The 17,762-nt window shown below is 60.4% G+C and overlaps 3 protein-coding genes across 3 annotated transcripts in view; 2 read left to right on the top strand and 1 right to left on the bottom strand.

Annotated features, from left to right (window-relative positions):
- Window positions 1-17,762, bottom strand: part of LOC311512389 (uncharacterized protein) — a 24,336-nt gene continuing 6,574 nt past the window's right edge. The window contains exons 2-5 of the mRNA XM_084613600.1: window positions 1,868-1,966; window positions 1,245-1,358; window positions 469-645; window positions 1-136 (exon numbers count right to left, since the gene is read on the bottom strand). Coding sequence (XP_084469726.1) covers window positions 90-136; window positions 469-645; window positions 1,245-1,358; window positions 1,868-1,943 — 414 coding nt within the window. The 5' untranslated portion in view covers window positions 1,944-1,966 and the 3' untranslated portion in view covers window positions 1-89. The remainder of the gene's footprint in view (window positions 137-468; window positions 646-1,244; window positions 1,359-1,867; window positions 1,967-17,762) is intronic.
- LYPD3 (LY6/PLAUR domain containing 3) lies at window positions 8,969-16,344 on the top strand. Its single transcript, XM_084613294.1, has 5 exons — window positions 8,969-9,154; window positions 10,800-10,931; window positions 11,462-11,632; window positions 12,760-12,903; window positions 14,114-16,344. The coding sequence occupies exons 1-5, from the start codon at window positions 9,088-9,090 to the stop codon at window positions 14,578-14,580; spliced, it is 981 nt and encodes a 326-aa protein (XP_084469420.1). The 5' UTR covers window positions 8,969-9,087; the 3' UTR covers window positions 14,581-16,344.
- Window positions 15,727-17,762, top strand: part of LOC311512486 (uncharacterized protein) — a gene marked incomplete at its 5' end in the record, with an annotated part of 24,834 nt that continues 22,798 nt past the window's right edge. Inside the window, one exon of the mRNA XM_084613697.1 lies at window positions 15,727-15,749. Within this exon, the coding sequence (XP_084469823.1) occupies window positions 15,727-15,749 (23 nt within the window). The remainder of the gene's footprint in view (window positions 15,750-17,762) is intronic.

Genomic DNA, 17,762 nt, shown 5'->3' on the forward strand with positions numbered 1-17,762 from the left:
CATGCCCGTCCCGTCGAAGCACCTCGGGGAGTCATCGTAGCAGCGGCTCTGCTGGGCCTGGCGCAGGGAGCAGCTCTCCGGGGTGGTCCCTATGCAGGCGTAGCACCAGAGGCTGGCAGAGGTGTTGTCTGGGGCGCTGCGGGGGAGGGAAGAGGGGAAAAGGGTGAGGAACCAGCCCCCCTGACCTAGACGGAGTAGGGGGGACGGCGGGATGAGGGGAGGTGCAGAAACCCAAGCTCATCAGACACCCCTTGGCGGGGTGGGGGCCCGAAGGCGGTGGGGGGCCGTGAGGACCTGAGCTGAGACCCAGAAAACCAGTTCACACAGAGCACCCCAAATCGCTGAGGATAGGATCGGGGCTGGCGCCCCCTGGAGGGGAAAGACCCCGTGCCCCATTCCCACTGAGCCAGCCAGTCCCTGCCCCGGGGCCGGATGGGAGCCAGCGCCCCCCGGAGGACGAGCTGGTACCTGTGGGAAAGGCCGGGATGTGGCAATTGTCCCAGTACCGGTGGTTGCAGAGGCTGGCGTTGCAGAAGCGGGTGTGAGAGTAGATGGGGAGATACGGCCCGTCGCGAACGCCAGAGAGGTCCCGATACTGCGCCGCATGGCAGCCCTTCTTCACCACAACCAGCATCCGCTGGCCCCCTGGGGAGACGGGACCCCGCCGCGGGTGAGTGCAGGGGGCAGCAGGGAGTTCCACAGGTCTGCACTGGCTCACACCCGCAGGCCCAGCCACCCTGACATCCTGCCCCCTCCCGCCCCCCAGGATCAGCCCCACGGGCCCAGCCACCCTGACATCCTGCCCCCACCCGCCCCCCAGGATCAGCCCCACGGGCCCAGCCACCCTGACATCCTGCCCCCTCCCACCCCCCAGGATCAGCCCCACGGGCCCAGCCACCCTGACATCCTGCCCCCTCCTCCCCGGCCAGGATCAGCCCCACGGGCCCAGCCACCCTGACATCCTGCCCCCTCCTCCCCCGCCAGGATCAGCCCCACGGGCCCAGCCACCCTGACATCCTGCCCCCTCCCGCCCCCCAGGATCAGCCCCACAGGCCCAGCCACCCTGACATCCTGCCCCCTCCCGCCCCCAGGATCAGCCCCACGGACCCATCTAGCCTGGTATCCCCCTGCCCCGGATCAGTCCATGGGCCCATCTAGCCCAGCATCCTGCCCCCTCCCGGATCAGCCCCCTGATGATCCCAGCTCTGTCCCCCGGGGTGCCCCAGATCTCCAGGCAGCGTTACCGATGCCCCAGGCGATCAGCCCCTCGGCACAGACGTTCTGCACCGGCCTGCACGTGACCTGGGTACCTCGCCCAGAGAGCCGCTGCCCGGGAAGGTGCCCACAGAGCTGCAGCACTCCAGCCCGACGGCCACGAGGAGAGAGGAAATGTGAGAGGGTGGGACAGAACCCAGGCGTCCTGGCTCCCAACCCCCCCCTGGTCTAACCACTAGACCCCACTCCCCGACCAGAGCCAGCAGAGAACCCAGGCGTCCTGGCTCCCAGCCCCCCAGCCCCACTCTAATCACTAGATCCCGTGGCCCTCCCAGAGCCAGGAGAGAACCCAGGCGTCCTGGCTCCCCGCCCTCACCCACTCTAACCACTAGACCCCACTCCCCTCCCAGAGCCAGGAGAGAACCCAGGCGTCCTGGATCCCTGCCCTCCCTGCTCTAACCACTAGACCCCACTCCCCTCCCAGAGCCAGGAGAGAACCCAGGCGTCCTGGCTCCCCACCCCCACCCGCTCTAACCACTAGACCCCACTCCCCTCCCAGAGCCAGGAGAGAACCCAGGCGTCCTGGCTCCCCGCCCATGCCCCCACCAGTAAACACAGGACCCAGCTGGACTCTGTGGAGATGTGTCAGTACCTTGAAGCAGCAGAGCTGAGAGCAGGGAGCAGAGCAGCGCCCCCTTCAGGGCCTGCCTGGAATCACTGAGGTGCATTTTCTTGGACACTCTCCAGTTTTCTGCAGGGAAAGGGTTAACATTGGATCGGGCCTCTCTGTGAGGTGAGCCAAGGACCCAGGAGTCCTGGCTCCCAGACCTCCCCTGTTCTAACCCACTAGATCCCATTCTCCTCCCAGAGCCAGGGATACAGTCCCAGAGTCCTGGATTCCAGCCCTCTTCACCTAACAGCTGCCCCACTGAAAACTTCTCGGAGTCTGCAGCACCTAGCACACTGGGGGGGGCCCTGATCCAAGCCTGGAGCATGCCGGTGCGATATCAGTCCCATTGCTGCGGCTCATGATAATAATAAGTAAATATTAACCGATATATATTTACTCTATGCAAAATTACCCCATGGAACTCACTGCTACAGGACCTTGCCGAAGCCCTGTGCTTGGGGAGGGCTCATGGGGAGCAGGGGAGGGCAGTACAGCCCATGAGAGAACCCAGGGTTCCTACAAGGGGGATTAGAATAACTAGGACCCCCATGCTCCAGGCTGTGAGCGAACCGCCCCCTCACAAGGGTCAGGAAGGAACAACTCCCTTGGGCAGCTTATTCTACCACTGGCCACTTGTACCTTCCTTTGCAACTGCTGTAAGGATAAGACCTTTGTCTGCACGGCCTAAAGCCTCAGGCCTTCGCCTGCAGCCAGATTAAAAGAGCAGCCAAGCAGCAGCCATCGGCTGAGAAGCAGGAAGTCCCATACTCACATGCCATCTACATGACAGTAAAACAATGTCAGATCCGGCTGGTAAGAAGCAGCCCCCGTCCTAATGGCCCCCACGACCACCCCATAAAGAAACAGATCTTAAGATGGTTAAAGGAAATGTAGTTTGATAGTCTGTCCGGCAAGAAATCACTTCTCAACAGCTGTGGTCGAGAAATCCTCGTTTCTGTGTTGTTTTGTCATTACGGTCCCCACGTTCCTCTTGTTTCTCTCACTGGTCTCTGTCTGGTTCTTTAATTGTTTCTGTCCGTTACAGAATGAATTTTGCTCGGTGTGAATTAATGAAGGTGGTGGGATTGGATTGGTTCGAGAATTTGGTTGCACTTTGTAAGGGTTGGTTAGTAACATTTTAGTGTAATAATCGGTTAAGGTACAGCTAAAAAAGGACTCAAATTTCACTATATACACTGGGGTCCAAAAGGACGTTCTTTGGGAACCAGCTCCAGGTCACAGCCCTCAAGATCAGAGCTGCCAGACCTCAACCCTCTGCCAATGATGTTGGGCAGAGATTGGAGTCCCCCAGATAGACCCGATCCTGACTGGCCATCAGGAAAAGGTGAGGGCTGTGGGGGGTTGGGATGGGGATGGGGGGTTTGGGGTGTGGGAGAGGTTCAGGGCTAGGACAGAGGATTGGGGTGGGGGGTGAGGGCTGAGGGCTGTGGGGTGGGGTTGGGGATGAGGGGTTTGGGGTGTGGGAGAGGCTCAGGGCTCGGGCCAAGGGTTGGGGTGTATGCAGGGCCGTTCTGAGGATTTGTGGGGCCCTACGCAGTGTTATTAAACGGGTGCCCCTGGGCCTGACAGCAGCCCGAGCTCGCAGCCTGGGGAGGCCGGGGGGACGAGGCAGCAAAGGATAACAAGATGGCAGAAAGTCACAGTTCCCCGCAGAGACCCCCGGACCCTCTCCCTCACGCACAATGGACGTCAGAAGGCACCTAATGAACAGCACTAAACTTGGGAATTAAAAATGTCCGCCCCAGGTTCTTGATCTGCCCTGAAGTTTGTCAGACATTTATTTGCCAGAGCTCTGTGGGAAGGGCGAGTCCGCTGCCCTGCTGAACACAACCCTAAATATGATGGGACACACGAGGCTGCTCTTCTCTGGTTTACATTTTCTTAATCAGTATTTCTAAGCCGATTTTATATTTTAAATGTACTCTTCAGCCTTCATCGTTCCAGATTACTACATGTTTAACTCACTGAAACAAAGACATTCTTTTCAATTAACCAGCCCCGCAGGGTTAGTGTCTTCATAGCAATGCTCATTGCTTGTCGAACAAGGGAACGCGCATTTACTTTGTGTCCGGTGGCACCTTAAAGACTAACAGATTGATGTGGGCATAAGCTTTCGTGGGCTAGAACCCACTTCACCGGATGCATGGGGTGAAATGACAGGAGCAGGCATTGTTATCCTGACACATGAGGGACGGGAGTTACCTCACAGGTGGAGAACCGGTGCTGACAGGGCCAATTCGATCCGGGGGGGATGTGGTCCACTCCCAATAAGAGATGAGGAGGTGTCAATTCCCGGAGAGGCAAAGCTGCTTCTGTAATGAGCCAGCCACTCCCTGTCCCCTCACTATGCCAACATTTCCATGGCTGACTCAGAACAACGCTTCTCAGTTCTCGTCCCCTAGCGCCCTCCTCTACTTGCTCTACATTGATGACGTCTTCATCAAACAGACCCACGGGAAGGAGGCCCTTGAGGAATTCCACCTGGATTTCAACAATTTCCATCCCACCATCAACCTCAGCCTGGACCAGTGCACATAAGAGCCATGGAAATGTTGGCATAGTGAGGGGACAGGGAGTGGCTGGCTCATTACAGAAGCAGCTTTGCCTCTCCGGGAATTGACACCTCCTCATCTCTTATTGGGAGTGGACCACATCCCCCCCGGATCGAATTGGCCCTGTCAGCACCGGTTCTCCACCTGTGAGGTAACTCCCGTCCCTCATGTGTCAGGATAACAACGCCTGCTCCTGTCATTTCACCCCATGCATCCGGTGAAGTGGGTTCTAGCCCACGAAAGCTTATGCCCACATCAATCTGTTAGTCTTTAAGGTGCCACCGGACACAAAGTAAATGCGCGTTCCCTTGTTCGACAAGCAATGAGCATTGCTATGAAGACACTAACCCTGCGGGGCTGGTTAATTGAAAAGAATGTCTTTGTTTCAGTGAGTTAAACATGTAGTAATCTGGAACGATGAAGGCTGAAGAGTACATTTAAAATATAAAATCGGCTTAGAAATACTGATTAAGAAAATGTAAACCAGAGAAGAGCAGCCTCGTGTGTCCCATCATATTTAGGGTTGTGTTCAGCAGGGCAGCGGACTCGCCCTTCCCACAGAGCTCTGGCAAATAAATGTCTGACAAACTTCAGGGCAGATCAAGAACCTGGGGCGGACATTTTTAATTCCCAAGTTTAGTGCTGTTCATTAGGTGCCTTCTGACGTCCATTGTGCGTGAGGGAGAGGGTCCGGGGGTCTCTGCGGGGAACTGTGACTTTCTGCCATCTTGTTATCCTTTGCTGCCTCGTCCCCCCGGCCTCCCCAGGCTGCGAGCTCGGGCTGCTGTCGGGCCCAGGGGCACCCATTTAATAACACTGCGTAGGGCCCCACAAATCCTCAGGACGGCCCTGGGCGGCAGGCGGGGCCGGGGCAGGGACCTGGCCCCAAACATTGCTGGGCCCATGGAACTCGCCACCTGTGGAGGAGGGTGCAGCCAGCGCGGGGGCCAGGGGTCTGGCTCGAGGCTGGAGGATCCCAGACGAGCTCAGAGGAGGGTACAGACGGGAGGGGATGAGCTCCGAGAGCTGCCAGGCTCCCCAGCCAAGCTCCCAGACCGAACCCCAGGAGCCAGGAGGTGTGGGGTGCCCCACAGACACCTGCAGCCCATAGGGGCCCTCCAGCGCCGCACCCAGCCCTTGGGAGCAGCAGAGGACCCTGCTGTAGCCTATCCCCAGGGCAAGAGGGCACCACCTGGCATTTCCCTGCACCCGTCTCCCTCTACCCAGGATTGGGACCCAATCCAGCCCTCCCTGCTTCGGGGCAGGGGCAGGGCCTGGGGGGAGCAGCAGGTACCTAGGCCGTGGCTCAGCAACCTTCCAAGGGCCAAGGGCTCCTCTGTGTTCAGCACCCCAGCTCCAAAATCCCGGGCTCCCACCGGCCCTCGCCAGCCTGCCACTTCCCCAAGGAGGCTGTGTGACAGGACGTTGCCCAAGAGCAGCTCTTCCGTTGGCACAAACAGCCCGCGAGTGGGCACAGCAACGGAGGCCTCCACTCCCTCCCACCGCCCGCCTCCCCTCCGCAAGGAATCCCATCGCAGCCCCACGCAGACCAAGAGAGAACCCAGGAGTCCTGGCTCCCAGCGCCCCCTGCTCTAACCCACCAGCCCCCACTCCCCTGCCAGGGCTGGGGAGAGAACCCAGGAGTCCTGGCTCCCAGCCCCCTCTGCTCTAAACACTAGCCCCACTTCCGTCCCAGAGATGGGGTAGAACTGGGGTACTAACTGGAGTACTGACCACCTTTCGCCCCAGAGGGAGCTCACGCCACATGACATGGCCTGCACTGATTTTGCAAGGCCTCAGCAGCCAGCAAGAGACCCTGACGCCCCTCCTCTAAGTCTCAGCTGCCCTGGAGCTGACGCCCAAAGAATCCCCGGCAGCTGCCCTGGGACCCTCGGAGCCAGGCTGGCAGGAGAGCCCAGCACCATCTGGGCAGGGCCGGCTGAGGGGAAATGTCCCCTTCCTTGCTAGAGAGCGCCCGGCGTCGCCCATGTGAGCTGGTGCCAGCCCCCTTGCCTGGTCTGAAGTGCTGCCCGCCCCTACCCCACAGGGAGAGGTCCGGGAAGGGGACGTGGAGGGGATGTGGTCACCCCCACCTCAAAAAAGATCTATTGGGATTGGAAAAGGTTCAGAAAAGGGCAACCAAAATGATGAGGGGTCTGGAACGGCTGCCATGTGAGGAGAGATTAATAAGAGTGGGACTTTTCAGCTTGGAAAAGAGGAGACTAAGGGGGATATGATAGAGGTCTATAAAACCATGACTGGTGTGGAGAAAGTAGATAAGGAAGTGTTGTTTACTCCTTCTCATAACACAAGAACAAAACAAACAAAAGGAAGTACTTCTTCACACAACGCACAGTCAACCTGTGGAACTCCTTGCCAGAGGATATGGTGAAGGCCAAGACTATAACAGGGTTCAAACAAGAACTAGATACGTTCATGGAGGACAGGTCCATCGATGGCTATTAGCCAGGACGGGCAGGGATGGTGGCCCTGGCCTCTGTTTGCCAACAGCTGGGAATAGGCGACAGGGGATGGGTCACTTGGCGATTCCCTGTTCTGTTCATTCCCCCTGGGGCACCGGGCACTGGCCACTGTCAGTAGCACACTGGGCTAGGTGGAGCCTTGGTCTGACCCAGTCTGGCCGTTCTTATGGTCTTATGAGGTCTATGAGGGAGAGCTCGTTCTCCGGGTAGGGCAGGCGGGCGAAGTGAGGCCTGGTGCCCATTTCCTGCCCTGGCTCCCTGAGCAGCGGTCGCCACCAGTGCCCACCCGTAAGGCCGGTCCTGCCACTGCCATCCCAACGGGGCACGTCTGGGCCCTGGGGAACCCGGCTGGGCACCCTGGTGGAAACCAGCCCACGAGGGAGGCGGTGGAATAGAACCCAGGAGTCCTGGCTCCCAGCCTGCCTGCAGTAACCACTAGACCCCACTCCCCTCTCAGAGCCAGGGAGAGAACCCAGGAGTCCTGACCCCCCACTGTGCTAACCACTAGACTCCCCTTTTCCCTGCCCCCCACACCCTGAGTCAGGGAGAGAACCCAGGAGTCCTGGCTCCCAGCCCCCCAAGGACAGTTCCTTGGCGTGCTGTAGATCGACAGTGCTGTCCCCTTTTACCTGCCCGTCCCCGCCCTGGAGCCAGGTGGGGCTGGCGCCCCCTGGAGGGGAAGGGCCTCCTGGCCCATCCCTTGCCCCCTCCCTCTGAGTCTTCCCGTGGGTGTGTCCCTGTTTCCGAGGCCTGGGACAAGGGGGGCCCCGTGCTCCCCACACCCCTGCCCCAATGACTCAGGAGCTGCCTGGTGCCAGCTCTGGGGAAGGGAAGGATTCGCCCTGGGGTGCAGGGGGGCGGGTGAGACAAGGGAGGGGCAGCTGCGTGTCTGGACTCGGGGGTCTGTTACCAGCTGCACCCCAATATCCTGGATGTCGGGCCTCTTCCTCCCCTCCTGAGCAGCCTCAGGGTCCGCCCAGGCTGGGGTCGGGGTCCTGGGGGGGGGCACTGTATTGCAGGGGGGGCAGAGCTCCCCAACAACACACACAGCACGTCCACACATGCTCATACCCCCACCCACCTACCCAGCAAAACACAACCCTGCTCGGGAGAGAACCCAGGAGTCCTGGCTCCCAGCACCCCCCCCTCTAACCACCAGACCCCACTCCCCTCCCAGAGCCAGGGAGAGAACCCAGGCATCCTGGCTCCCAGCCCCCTGCTGTAACCACTATACCTGGTGTCTAGGGGGCTGGTTGCCACACATATGAGCACCCATGTTGGCTGCGTCTTTCGTGACTCCTCCGGGCCAGGGCTGAGGCTGGGCTCTCGCTGCCAGCTCATGCCAGGGGCCAGGCGCTGAGTCAGGCAGCGATACGGGGCCCCAGGGCAGGCTGGGGTCACTCAACAAGTCAGTGTGTCCTGCTGACCCAGTCCTGGCCCCAAGGCCCCAGTGTGACGCTAGGGGGCTCAGCAGAGGGCCCCGGGCCACAGGGAGCAGGGCAGAGGGGACACAGCCGGGGGCACCGTGCTGAGGGGGAGCAGGACAGGGGGGCTCAGCAGGAAGACAGGGGCCACAGCCAGGGGGACTCCCTGGGGGACGCTGTGCAGTGGGGAGCAGGGCGGGGGGCTCACAGGGGTCGCCCTGGGGTGGGAGGTTCAGAAGGGAGGTGGGGGACTCGGCAGGGGGCGCTGTGCTGCGGGGAGCGGGGCAGGGGACTGAGCACCGGCTGCCATGCCATGGGGAGCTGGTTGGGGGCGCTTACCCCTCGCCGTTGCTGGGGGCCTCCCCAGTTCCGATCCGCCCCGAGGCCTCCCCGGGCTCCTGCTCCCCCCGGTGCCGAGCCACCAGCGTTGACGCTGCCCCGCGAAGGCGTTGCCCGCTCCCCCGACTGGCTGGACCGGTTCCTGGGAGAGCCACCGCCCTGGTACCGACGCGCCAGGGCTTGGTGCTGGGGAGGCAACGTGAATAATCACCGGCCCGGGGCCCCGCAGCAAAGCCAGGGAAGGTGGGATGTGCAAGGGGGGGTGGGGCGCCCCGCCCCATCTGCTTCCTCTTATTTATCGTCTTAGCTTAGCGCTGGCAGCCGGAGTCGCGTGGAAGCTGCCGGGAGCCGAGAGAACCCGCCTGGTCGAGGCAGACGCAGCCATGGGAGCCCCCTGCCCCCCGAGAGCTGGCCCCCTTCTCCTGCTGGCGGCCGCACTGCTCCTCCAAGGTAAGGGGCCCGGGAGCACACCGCTCCAGAGGGGACGAGACTGGGGGAGCCCCCCCCCCCGGTCCCCCGGGTTGGAGGGGTCGATCGGGCCCGGGGCACATTGATGGGGTGTTTTCATCTCAGCTGCATCTGCCAGGGGAACCCTGCTCCTTGGAGAGAATGACTGAGTCATGGCATGATAATCCAGCCCCAGGCCGGGGGGCTGGCTGGGGAATGGGGACACGGAGCCTTTCCCCTCTAGGGGGCGCCGGCTCCCATCCAGTCCCAGCGTGGTGGGCTGGCTGGCTCAGGGGGGCAAGGAATGGGCCACAGGGCCTTTCCCCTCTAGGATCTCCTGGAGAGGGGACTCCCAGCTCAACGACCCCCCCTTCCTCAGTTCTGGGGGCTGTCAATTGACTCCGTTCTCCATGCTGGAATGGGAGGGGGCAGCCGTTAAGGCCATGGGATGGGGGGGGGGGGCAGGGGTGCCGTGCCTGCTGGGACAGGTTGCTCCACCTGGAATGGGTCTGGGGCACAGTGCCAACTGGGAGGACTCCTCCCAGGGACGCCAGCCTCACCCCGGGGTGGGGTCACCCCCATCCTGGAGCTGACACAGCCTCCCACTGGAAAAGGGGGAGGTCTGTCGCCCACGCAAGCGTTCGTGAGAAACGGTGCAAAACAGAAGTGCAAATGCAAGTGCAAGTTCCCAGACAAATGGTGCGAAGAGGAAAGCCAGCGTGCAAGCGTCCGTGGGAACGCCTGGAGAAAATGGTGCAAAGAGGAGGTGGCAAATCTCTGCAAATGTACAGTGGAAATAACGCAACGAGGGCAGGGAGATGGGCCACCCGCCATGAGAATTTACAGAGCCGGGGGCAGGGGGGTCCAGAGAGGAGGGAAAGTGAGCGCACTTCTAGCGTGTTAAAACTGGTGCAAAAGGGGAGAGGAAATGTGCCACCAAATTTCTATGAAGATGCACAGGGGCGTAAAACACAGGCAGACCCCCTCGAATGTTTATGAAGCAGGAGTTTGGGGAACAATCCATGAGGCGGAGAAAGGGGACAATTGACATGTAAAATTACACAGGAAACGTGTCACCCGGGAAAGGGTCCGAATTGACATGCCAAGCTATGTGGGAAAAGTGAAAATTGGCACGTAAGATGATGTGAAAATTGACATGCAAAATTACATGGGACAACATAAAAATTAACAGGCAAAGTTGCAAGGGAAAGGTGAAAATTAACATCAATTGTCACGTTTCCGTGTAATTTGACGTGCTAATTTTCACCTTTCTTTGCAAATTTGCATAATAACTTTCACGTGGTCCCATGTCAATTGTCACGTCTCCGTGTCATTTGACATGCAACATTACAAGGGAAAGGTGAAAATTGTACAGACGGAGTTATACAGGGAAACGTGTGAATTCACACAGGAAAGTGCAAAAGTGGCGAGGGAAGGGTGCAAATCTGCGTGCAAAAGCAGGTGAGAATCTGTGCAAGGAGAGGGAGCCGTGCAAACAGCTCTGCAAAATTACCCGGGAAAACGCACAAACGTCACCTGCCTTTGAGAGATTAGGGGTCCCTCCGCTACCGGGGACAGGCCCAGGCAGGTCCCCGCACAGGTGTGCCAGCCACGCGGGGTTTCACCGGGATTCCCTCCCCCCATGCAGGAGCCACGGCCCTGACGTGCCACAGCTGTGTGGAGCGCAGCGACGGCGGCTGCAGCCCCGAGAAGATGAAGACGATCTCGTGTCCTGCCGACACCCAAGTGTGCGTGGAAACCGTGGCGGCCGTGAAATGGAGTGAGTGGGCCCTCGGGGTGAGGGCTGGGAGCCAGGACGCCTGGGTTCTAGCCCTGGCTCTGGGAGGTGACTGGGGTCTAGTGGTTGGAGCAGGGCAGGCTGGGGACAGGACTCCTGGGTTCTCGCCCTGGCTTTGGGAGGGGAGGGGAGTCTAGTGGTTAGAGCAGGGAGGCTGGGTTCTAGCCCTGGCTCTGGGAGGTTGGAGCAGGGGAGGCTGCGGACAGGACTCCTGGGTTCTCTCCCCAGCTCTGGGAAGGGAGGGGAGTCTAGTGATTAGAGCAGGGGGGCTAGGAGCCAGGACTCCTGGGTTCTAGCCCTGAGTCTGGGAGGCAACTGGGGTCTAGTGGTTGGAGCAGGGCAGGCTGGGGACAGGACTCCTGGGTTCTCGCCCTGGCTCGGGGCGGGGAGTGGGGTCTAGTGGGTTAGAGAAGTGGGAGCTGGGTTCCGTCTCCAGGTCTGGGAGGGGGAAGCTGGGATCCAGGACGCCTGGGTTCTCTCCCGGCTCGCTCACCCCCCGGCTGTCTCCCCAGGCCACGGGCAGTTCCTGGTGGGCGAGAAGGGCTGCGGCCTGGGCAGACCGGGCACCAACGACAAGGGCGTGGACCTGCACGGCATCCTCGCCTTCTCCCAGGTGCACAATTGCAACAGCAGCCGCTGCAACTCCCGGCTGGACATCCAGGCCATGGCGCTGCACCCGATGGGTAAGTGCCCCACGGGGGGAGTGTCAGGGGGCTAATTCCTTCACCCACTCACTTCCCTGGTCCTTCTCGCATGAACAGAGAGCAACAATACCCGAAGTCCAAAGGTGCAAACAATTCGATGTTTATTGGGGTGAACTTCCAGCAACCATGATTCCAGTTTCCTTCCTTAGTGTCCCCCTTCCCACCTCTGACACCACAGAGCCTTACACCTGTGTCCCTGTTCCCATTCCTACCCTTAGCCAAACATGATTCCAACTTCCTTACTCCCATTCCCTGTTCCCATTTCCCCCTTTAGCAAAACATGATTCCAATTTTCTTACCCCCATTCCCTGCTCCCATTTCCCTCACCCACATGCCCACCCCCACCCACACCCAGTCACTTCCTCATTGACTACAGATTATATAGTAAAACTTGAGTTCTGCTTAGCTATACCTTAACCAATCATTTTCCTGAAATTTAACTAACCAATCCTAACATATTGTAACATGATTATGTAACCAATTATATCCCACCACCTTAATTAGTTTACACCCAGCAAAATTAATTATACAGCAGACGGGAACAATCACAGAACCAGACAGAGATTATACAGACAAACAACAGCAAAGTGGGAACTATAATGACAAGACAATACAGAAGTGAGGATTTCACATCCCAGTATTGATAAGTGAGTTCTTGCCAGGCAGGATGCTATCAAACTAAGTTTCCTTTTACATTTTCTAGGCACTTCCCTTTCTCTGGAGGTGATAGGAATACAATCCCGTCCTGATAGTGCCTAACAGCCCAATAGCACCTTATTTCAATGGGACTAGTTTGGGATGTGAGGAGGTGCCCGGTCGCTTCCCAGCTTATGGCTGCCTCTGCTGCTTAGCCAAAGGCCTGAGCCTAAGCACAGGGCCTCAGACTGTCACAGGAAGCGAAGGCCCTTACACCGGCAGCCAGTGGTTTTGATTCTTTCTTTTATACCTCTAGAACTAGCGAAATGATAAGAATACACCTAAATTCTGAGAGTCTAGGCCTTTACAGACAGGCCTGAATATCTATATCCTAACAGGGAGGAGGGTGCGGGGAGGGGCCAGCCCCCCACCGCCTCCTCTCTAACTGCCCCCCCTTGTCTGGTCGCCAGGTAACGAGAGCGCCCGGGTGCCCAACGGGCTGGAGTGCTACAACTGCCAAGGCAACGAGGCCTGCTCTGCCAGCAACGCCACGGTGGTGAAGTGCTACGACGGGTACCAGGGCTGCTTCCACGGCAATGTCACCATGAAAGTTGGTGAGGCCCGGGCGGGAGGCTCAGAGGCAGCCCCTTCTGGGGCGAGGCGCGGCAGCTGTTTGGCCGCCGCAGGGAGCCGTTTCGGGTGGGAAGCCAGGGCGGTTCAGGGGAGCCGGGCGCAATCCCCACGATGGCGGGCTGGCCAGGACACCGGGGTCCGTGCCCCGACGGGGGGCCAAGGGCCTGGCAGATCTTTGCAAATCGTGCTCTGGCCGTGCATCTCTCCCCAGCCCCGCCCCGCACTCCAAACGCCCGGAAAGGCAGCCCCTGCTGCAGCCCAGCGCCCCCTAGTGGTGCATCGGGGCCAGCCCTGACTGCCGGAGGAGGGCCCCCCCGCTCCCGGTCCATAGCACTGTGCCCCCTAGTGGCACATTGGGGCCAGCACTGACAGCAAGGGGAGGCCCCCCCCACGCCCTAGAGCACAGCGCCCCCTTGTGGTGCATCGGGGCCAGCACGGACAGCCAGGGGAGGGACCCCACACTCCCTACAGCACAGTGCCCCCTAGTGGCACATTGGGACCAGCACGGACACCCAGGGGAGGGCCTCCCCTCTCCCTACAGCACAGCGCCCCCTAGTGGTGCATCGGGGCCAGCACCAACAGCTAGGGGCGGGCCCCCTGTTTCCCCCACACACACTCCCTACAGCACAGTGCCCCCTAGTGGTGCATCGGGGCCAGCCCTGACTGTCGGAGGAGGGCCCCCTGTTTCCCCCACACACACTCCCTACAGCACAGCCAGGGCTGGATTAACCTTTTGTGGGCCCAGCGCCACACATATTTGTGGGCCCCCATGGGGCAATGGAGCCTGGCGTGGGAATGTCGGTCCCCACAGCAAGGGGCCAGCCAGAGGCAATGGGGCATGGCAAGGGCGGCCCTACCCCTCCCAGCCCAGTGCGAGGGCACCATTTACAGACCGGCAGTTGCCAGACGCACACTGGGCCGCCCAGCCCTCTGCTGCCAGCGCGCCCCCTTCCCCTCGGGGGCTGGCGGGGCCTCGGGGCGCAGGGCAGGCAGAGCGGGCCGGGGCCCCTTCTGAGCATGGGCCTGGCCACCGGCGCCACTGCAAAGCCGGCACTGAGCCCAGCGCCCCCTCGCGGTGCTTCGGGGCCGGCACCGGCAGCCGGGAGAGGGTCCCCACCCCACTCCCTGCAGCACAGTGCCCCCCAGCGCCGCGGCCCCGCCCCTGACTCTCCCCCGTCCCGTCTCCTCCAGGCAACGTCTCGCTGAGCCGCCCCATCAAGGGCTGCGTGCAGGACAAGGACTGCACCAAGGAGGCAAAGGGCAGTGCGGTCGTCAGCCTGGTGGGCTCCTGCTGCTCCGGCCACCTCTGCAACAGGGACCTGACCAACAAGACCTTCTTCGCCCCCATCATCCCCCGGCTGGAGGTCATGCCCGGCCGCGGGGCCAATGCCACGGGTGCCAATGCCACAGCCAATGCCACGGCCACGACGGCCGCCGCCACGGTCCCGGCCCCCGCCGCGGTCACCGCAGCTGCCACGCCCCCGCCGCCGGACCACGGGGACCACGAGGACCTCATCCGGGACGACCGCCGCGTCACCGCGGAGAGCGAGCGGCGGTACAACCCGGGCGTCAAGCTGCCAGGCGGCGGGAAGGGGGGCGCGGCGGGGCTGAGCGCCTCGGCCTGGCTGGTCTTGCTCGGGTCTGCCTTGCTCCTGTGAAGGGGGCACCGAGGAGGGGAAACGGCACGAGACGCCCCCCCCCACCCATTGTCCCCCCCACCCATCACCCTGACCCCCGTTCCGCTGGCCAGCCTCCCCCAGACTTCTTCAACTCCAGCCAGGCTTCGGCCTATGCATGGCGGCCATCTTCTTAGTTGAGCATCAGCTCTTGACGCCAGGCCGGGTTGTCCCTGTTGGCGCCACCAGGCGGGCCTAAGTCTGCAGGTTGCATCTTCGTGTGTCAGAGCCCCATCCTCACGACACCTGGCCTTCCCTTCGGCCTCCCCGCAGCAGCCATCTTGGTCTGGAAGCGGCGTGGCTTGATGTCCCTCTCGGGCATCTTTTGTAGTTTCCCCGTCACGCAAAGCCTCCATGGTTTTTTTTGACCATCAGGGAGCCCTTCTCATGGCACCACCACAAATCCAGGCTTCCCTTTGGCTTGCACAAGGCAGCCATCTTGGTTGCACGTGGCCTAGTTTTGCCTACTTGCAGTAGCCAACTTGTTTTTTAAGTGGGGGGGGAACAACACGGAGGGGGAAGAGCGACACAGCCCCTGCCCTCCAGAACAAATTCCCACGTGCTGCCTTCCCAAATCACAGGCCACATTCTTATAGCAGTGCAGCAAATTCAGGCTTCTCTTCAGCCTGCTCACGGCGGCCATCTTGTTTCTACACGGCCTAGTTTGAGCCCAGTCTGGGGAGGGCTGTGACGGCCGCCATTTTCTGTTCGCTTGGGTGGATCCCATCCCTTCTTCACCTCGCCGAGGCGTGTGTTTTGCCACGCCAATGCACCTTCGAGCTTTTGTGTTATCCACCAACACTGGGCAGCCATCTTGTTTCTTTATGCAACACCAGTTGACATCTGTCTAAGGAAGGTGGCCGCTGCTTGGTCTTCGCTCCCCGGGGCAACGTCCCAAGGCTGCTCCAAATCAAATACAGGACTACATGCAGCAGCCATCTTGCCATTATTCTGGGTCAGCCATTTTGTCTCCAGCCAACAGGCTGGTGGGTCCCGTTGCCATGGCTCCGAAGGTAACTCAGGCTTCTAACAGCCTGCTAGGCCTCAGAATTGGGACCCACAGACATTGGGAAGGGATGTCTAGTCTATGCCCCCTCCCCCCCCCCCACACAAAGCTGGTTGTGGAAGATGGCGCAACAAGATGGCCACCGGTGCGGTGGCCTGGGCACAACAATGGGAAGGAAAGGGCACTCATGGCTTGGTGGGCTTGGGCACTCTCTCCCCCGCCACCACCTTACCGGCTGGGTATTTAGCCCCAATAATGGGGTCCCAGCGCAGCTTCCCATCCTTCCACCAGCCCCCGTGGCACAGCTCAGAGAAGGATGGGAAAGTGCTAAAAGAGCGGAGGGGTCAATGAGTTCCTCATGGCCCCACTGGGGCAATAGGGACTTATCCCGGATCAGCCCCACAGGCCCATCCAGCCCGATATCCCGCCTCCTCCCTGCTCCCCCACCCAGATCAGACCCATGGGCCCATCCACCCTGGTGTCCCTGCTACCTAAAACCTCTGGCCCCATTACGCCCCCTCACTGTGCAATATTCCCCTTCCTGACCTCTCAGCTCAGCACATGCCCTGGAGCCTGCGGGTGAGACGTCCCGGAATCATTCTCCCAGCTGGCACGGCTGCAGCTGCCCTTCCCAATGTAAATAGTTTCAGAGACTCAACTCTCGCCATGGGAAGGGGGCCAGGAATTCCTGGGGAAGGGTTTAAAGGCTCATTAATAAAAGGATTGTAGCTGTGTTTAAAGGGGTCTAGCTCTGTTTCTTTGGGGGGGTCTGATTTTTTGTCTGGGTCACTGGCTGCCTTAACATCCCCGCCCTGCTCTGTTTAAGGAAAATGTTTTTTTTAGCATCAGTGGGGCCAGATCCCCAGCTTTGTGGGGAACGGGACATGGGGACTTCCCCTTCAGGGGGCATCACTTCTGATCTGGGCCCCCACCACGCAGGGCACTGCACAAACCGCCCTGGACTGGGCTCGGAGCCCCAGTCAAGTCAGACACGCTCCCTGCCCTGAGGCACATACTACATAGAGAAGGATGATTACCCCCGACTTTACAGATGGGAAACTGAGGCACAGAGAGGCGCTGAAGCAAGGTCACCCAGCGAGTTAATGTCAGGGTTACAAATTGAACCCAGCTGTCTGGGGTCCCAACCCAGCCCCTTTACCACAAGACCTTCAACAGTTCCTAGGCTGGAATGGTCCCTTGGGATCATCCCCTAATGGAGCCCCGATGCAGCTCGAATCAGGGCCCAAATCCAGCTGAGAGGAAGGACTGGGGCAGCCTGGGACCCAGTACCCCTGGGTTCCAACTCTCGCTATGCAGTCCCTCAGGCAAGGGGCGCTCTGTGCATCAGTTTCCCCACCACCCATTTGGGGATAATAGCCCTGCCCTCCCCCATGGGGGGCAGGGAGGGTGACTAGGATCAATGTGTTAAAAACTGCAAGGTCCCCAGAGGCCACAGTGATGGGCAGACCAGGACTCTAGCCACTGCCCCGAAACATCAAGGAGGGCTGATGGCAAAGTCAGACAGCGGGGCGATCTCCCTCGCGTTCGGGCCCCTAGAGAGCATCTCTGTCACCCCACCTGGCCCCGGTTTGGCCCACCTCTGGGCCGTGCCGCCCCGCCCGCACACTGGGTACAGGGGCTTGCTGGGAGGCAAGGCAGGAGCTCTGTGAACACCATCCCGTGAGATGAAATTGGCGGCACCGAACACGTCAGAGCCGCTGGCTCCGAGCAGGCGGGTCATACCTGGCGCCCTGATGCCCCAGCACAGGCCTCCAAAAGGAAGCCGTAGCTATCAGCAGGATCAGCCTCATCGTCTCTACCGCTCGGTATCTCCCGATCACGATCACCGTGAGCAACCTCCCGCCTCGCAGAGTATCACAGGCCCTTTCTCCGGAGCAGCCTTGAGGTTTCTGCTCTGCTCGAGGCACGCGAGATAACACCTGATAGACAGATTTCAGGCCCCCGCCCCAGGGAGCTTTTTGCAACTGAGTCTGTCCTAGGCCAAGGCAGCGGGGCTTCAGCCTGCACGTAAAGCGCAGGTTCCCCTCACACCCCAGCTCTGTCGGTGTCCCGCAACGCTGACCCACAGCCCCCTGCTAGCCAAGGCCTGGGCTCCCCCTCTACATACAGCTTTAAAGTCTATCGGGCCAGATCCCCA

Source organism: Lepidochelys olivacea (assembly GCF_965140295.1).
Source record: "Lepidochelys olivacea isolate rLepOli2 genome assembly, chromosome: 24".
Taxonomy (NCBI): Eukaryota; Metazoa; Chordata; order Testudines; family Cheloniidae; genus Lepidochelys; species Lepidochelys olivacea.

What these genes read in the sequence shown, in the direction of transcription:
- LYPD3 (XM_084613294.1), top strand. Translation starts at nt 9,088, where the DNA reads ATGGGAGCCCCCTGCCCCCCGAGAGCTGGCCCCCTTCTCCTGCTGGCG. An exon ending in GGCCGCACTGCTCCTCCAAG is followed by an intron (nt 9,155 to 10,799) that starts GTAAGGGGCCCG and finishes CCCCCCATGCAG; the next exon opens with GAGCCACGGCCCTGACGTGC. An exon ending in CAATGTCACCATGAAAGTTG is followed by an intron (nt 12,904 to 14,113) that starts GTGAGGCCCGGG and finishes CGTCTCCTCCAG; the next exon opens with GCAACGTCTCGCTGAGCCGC.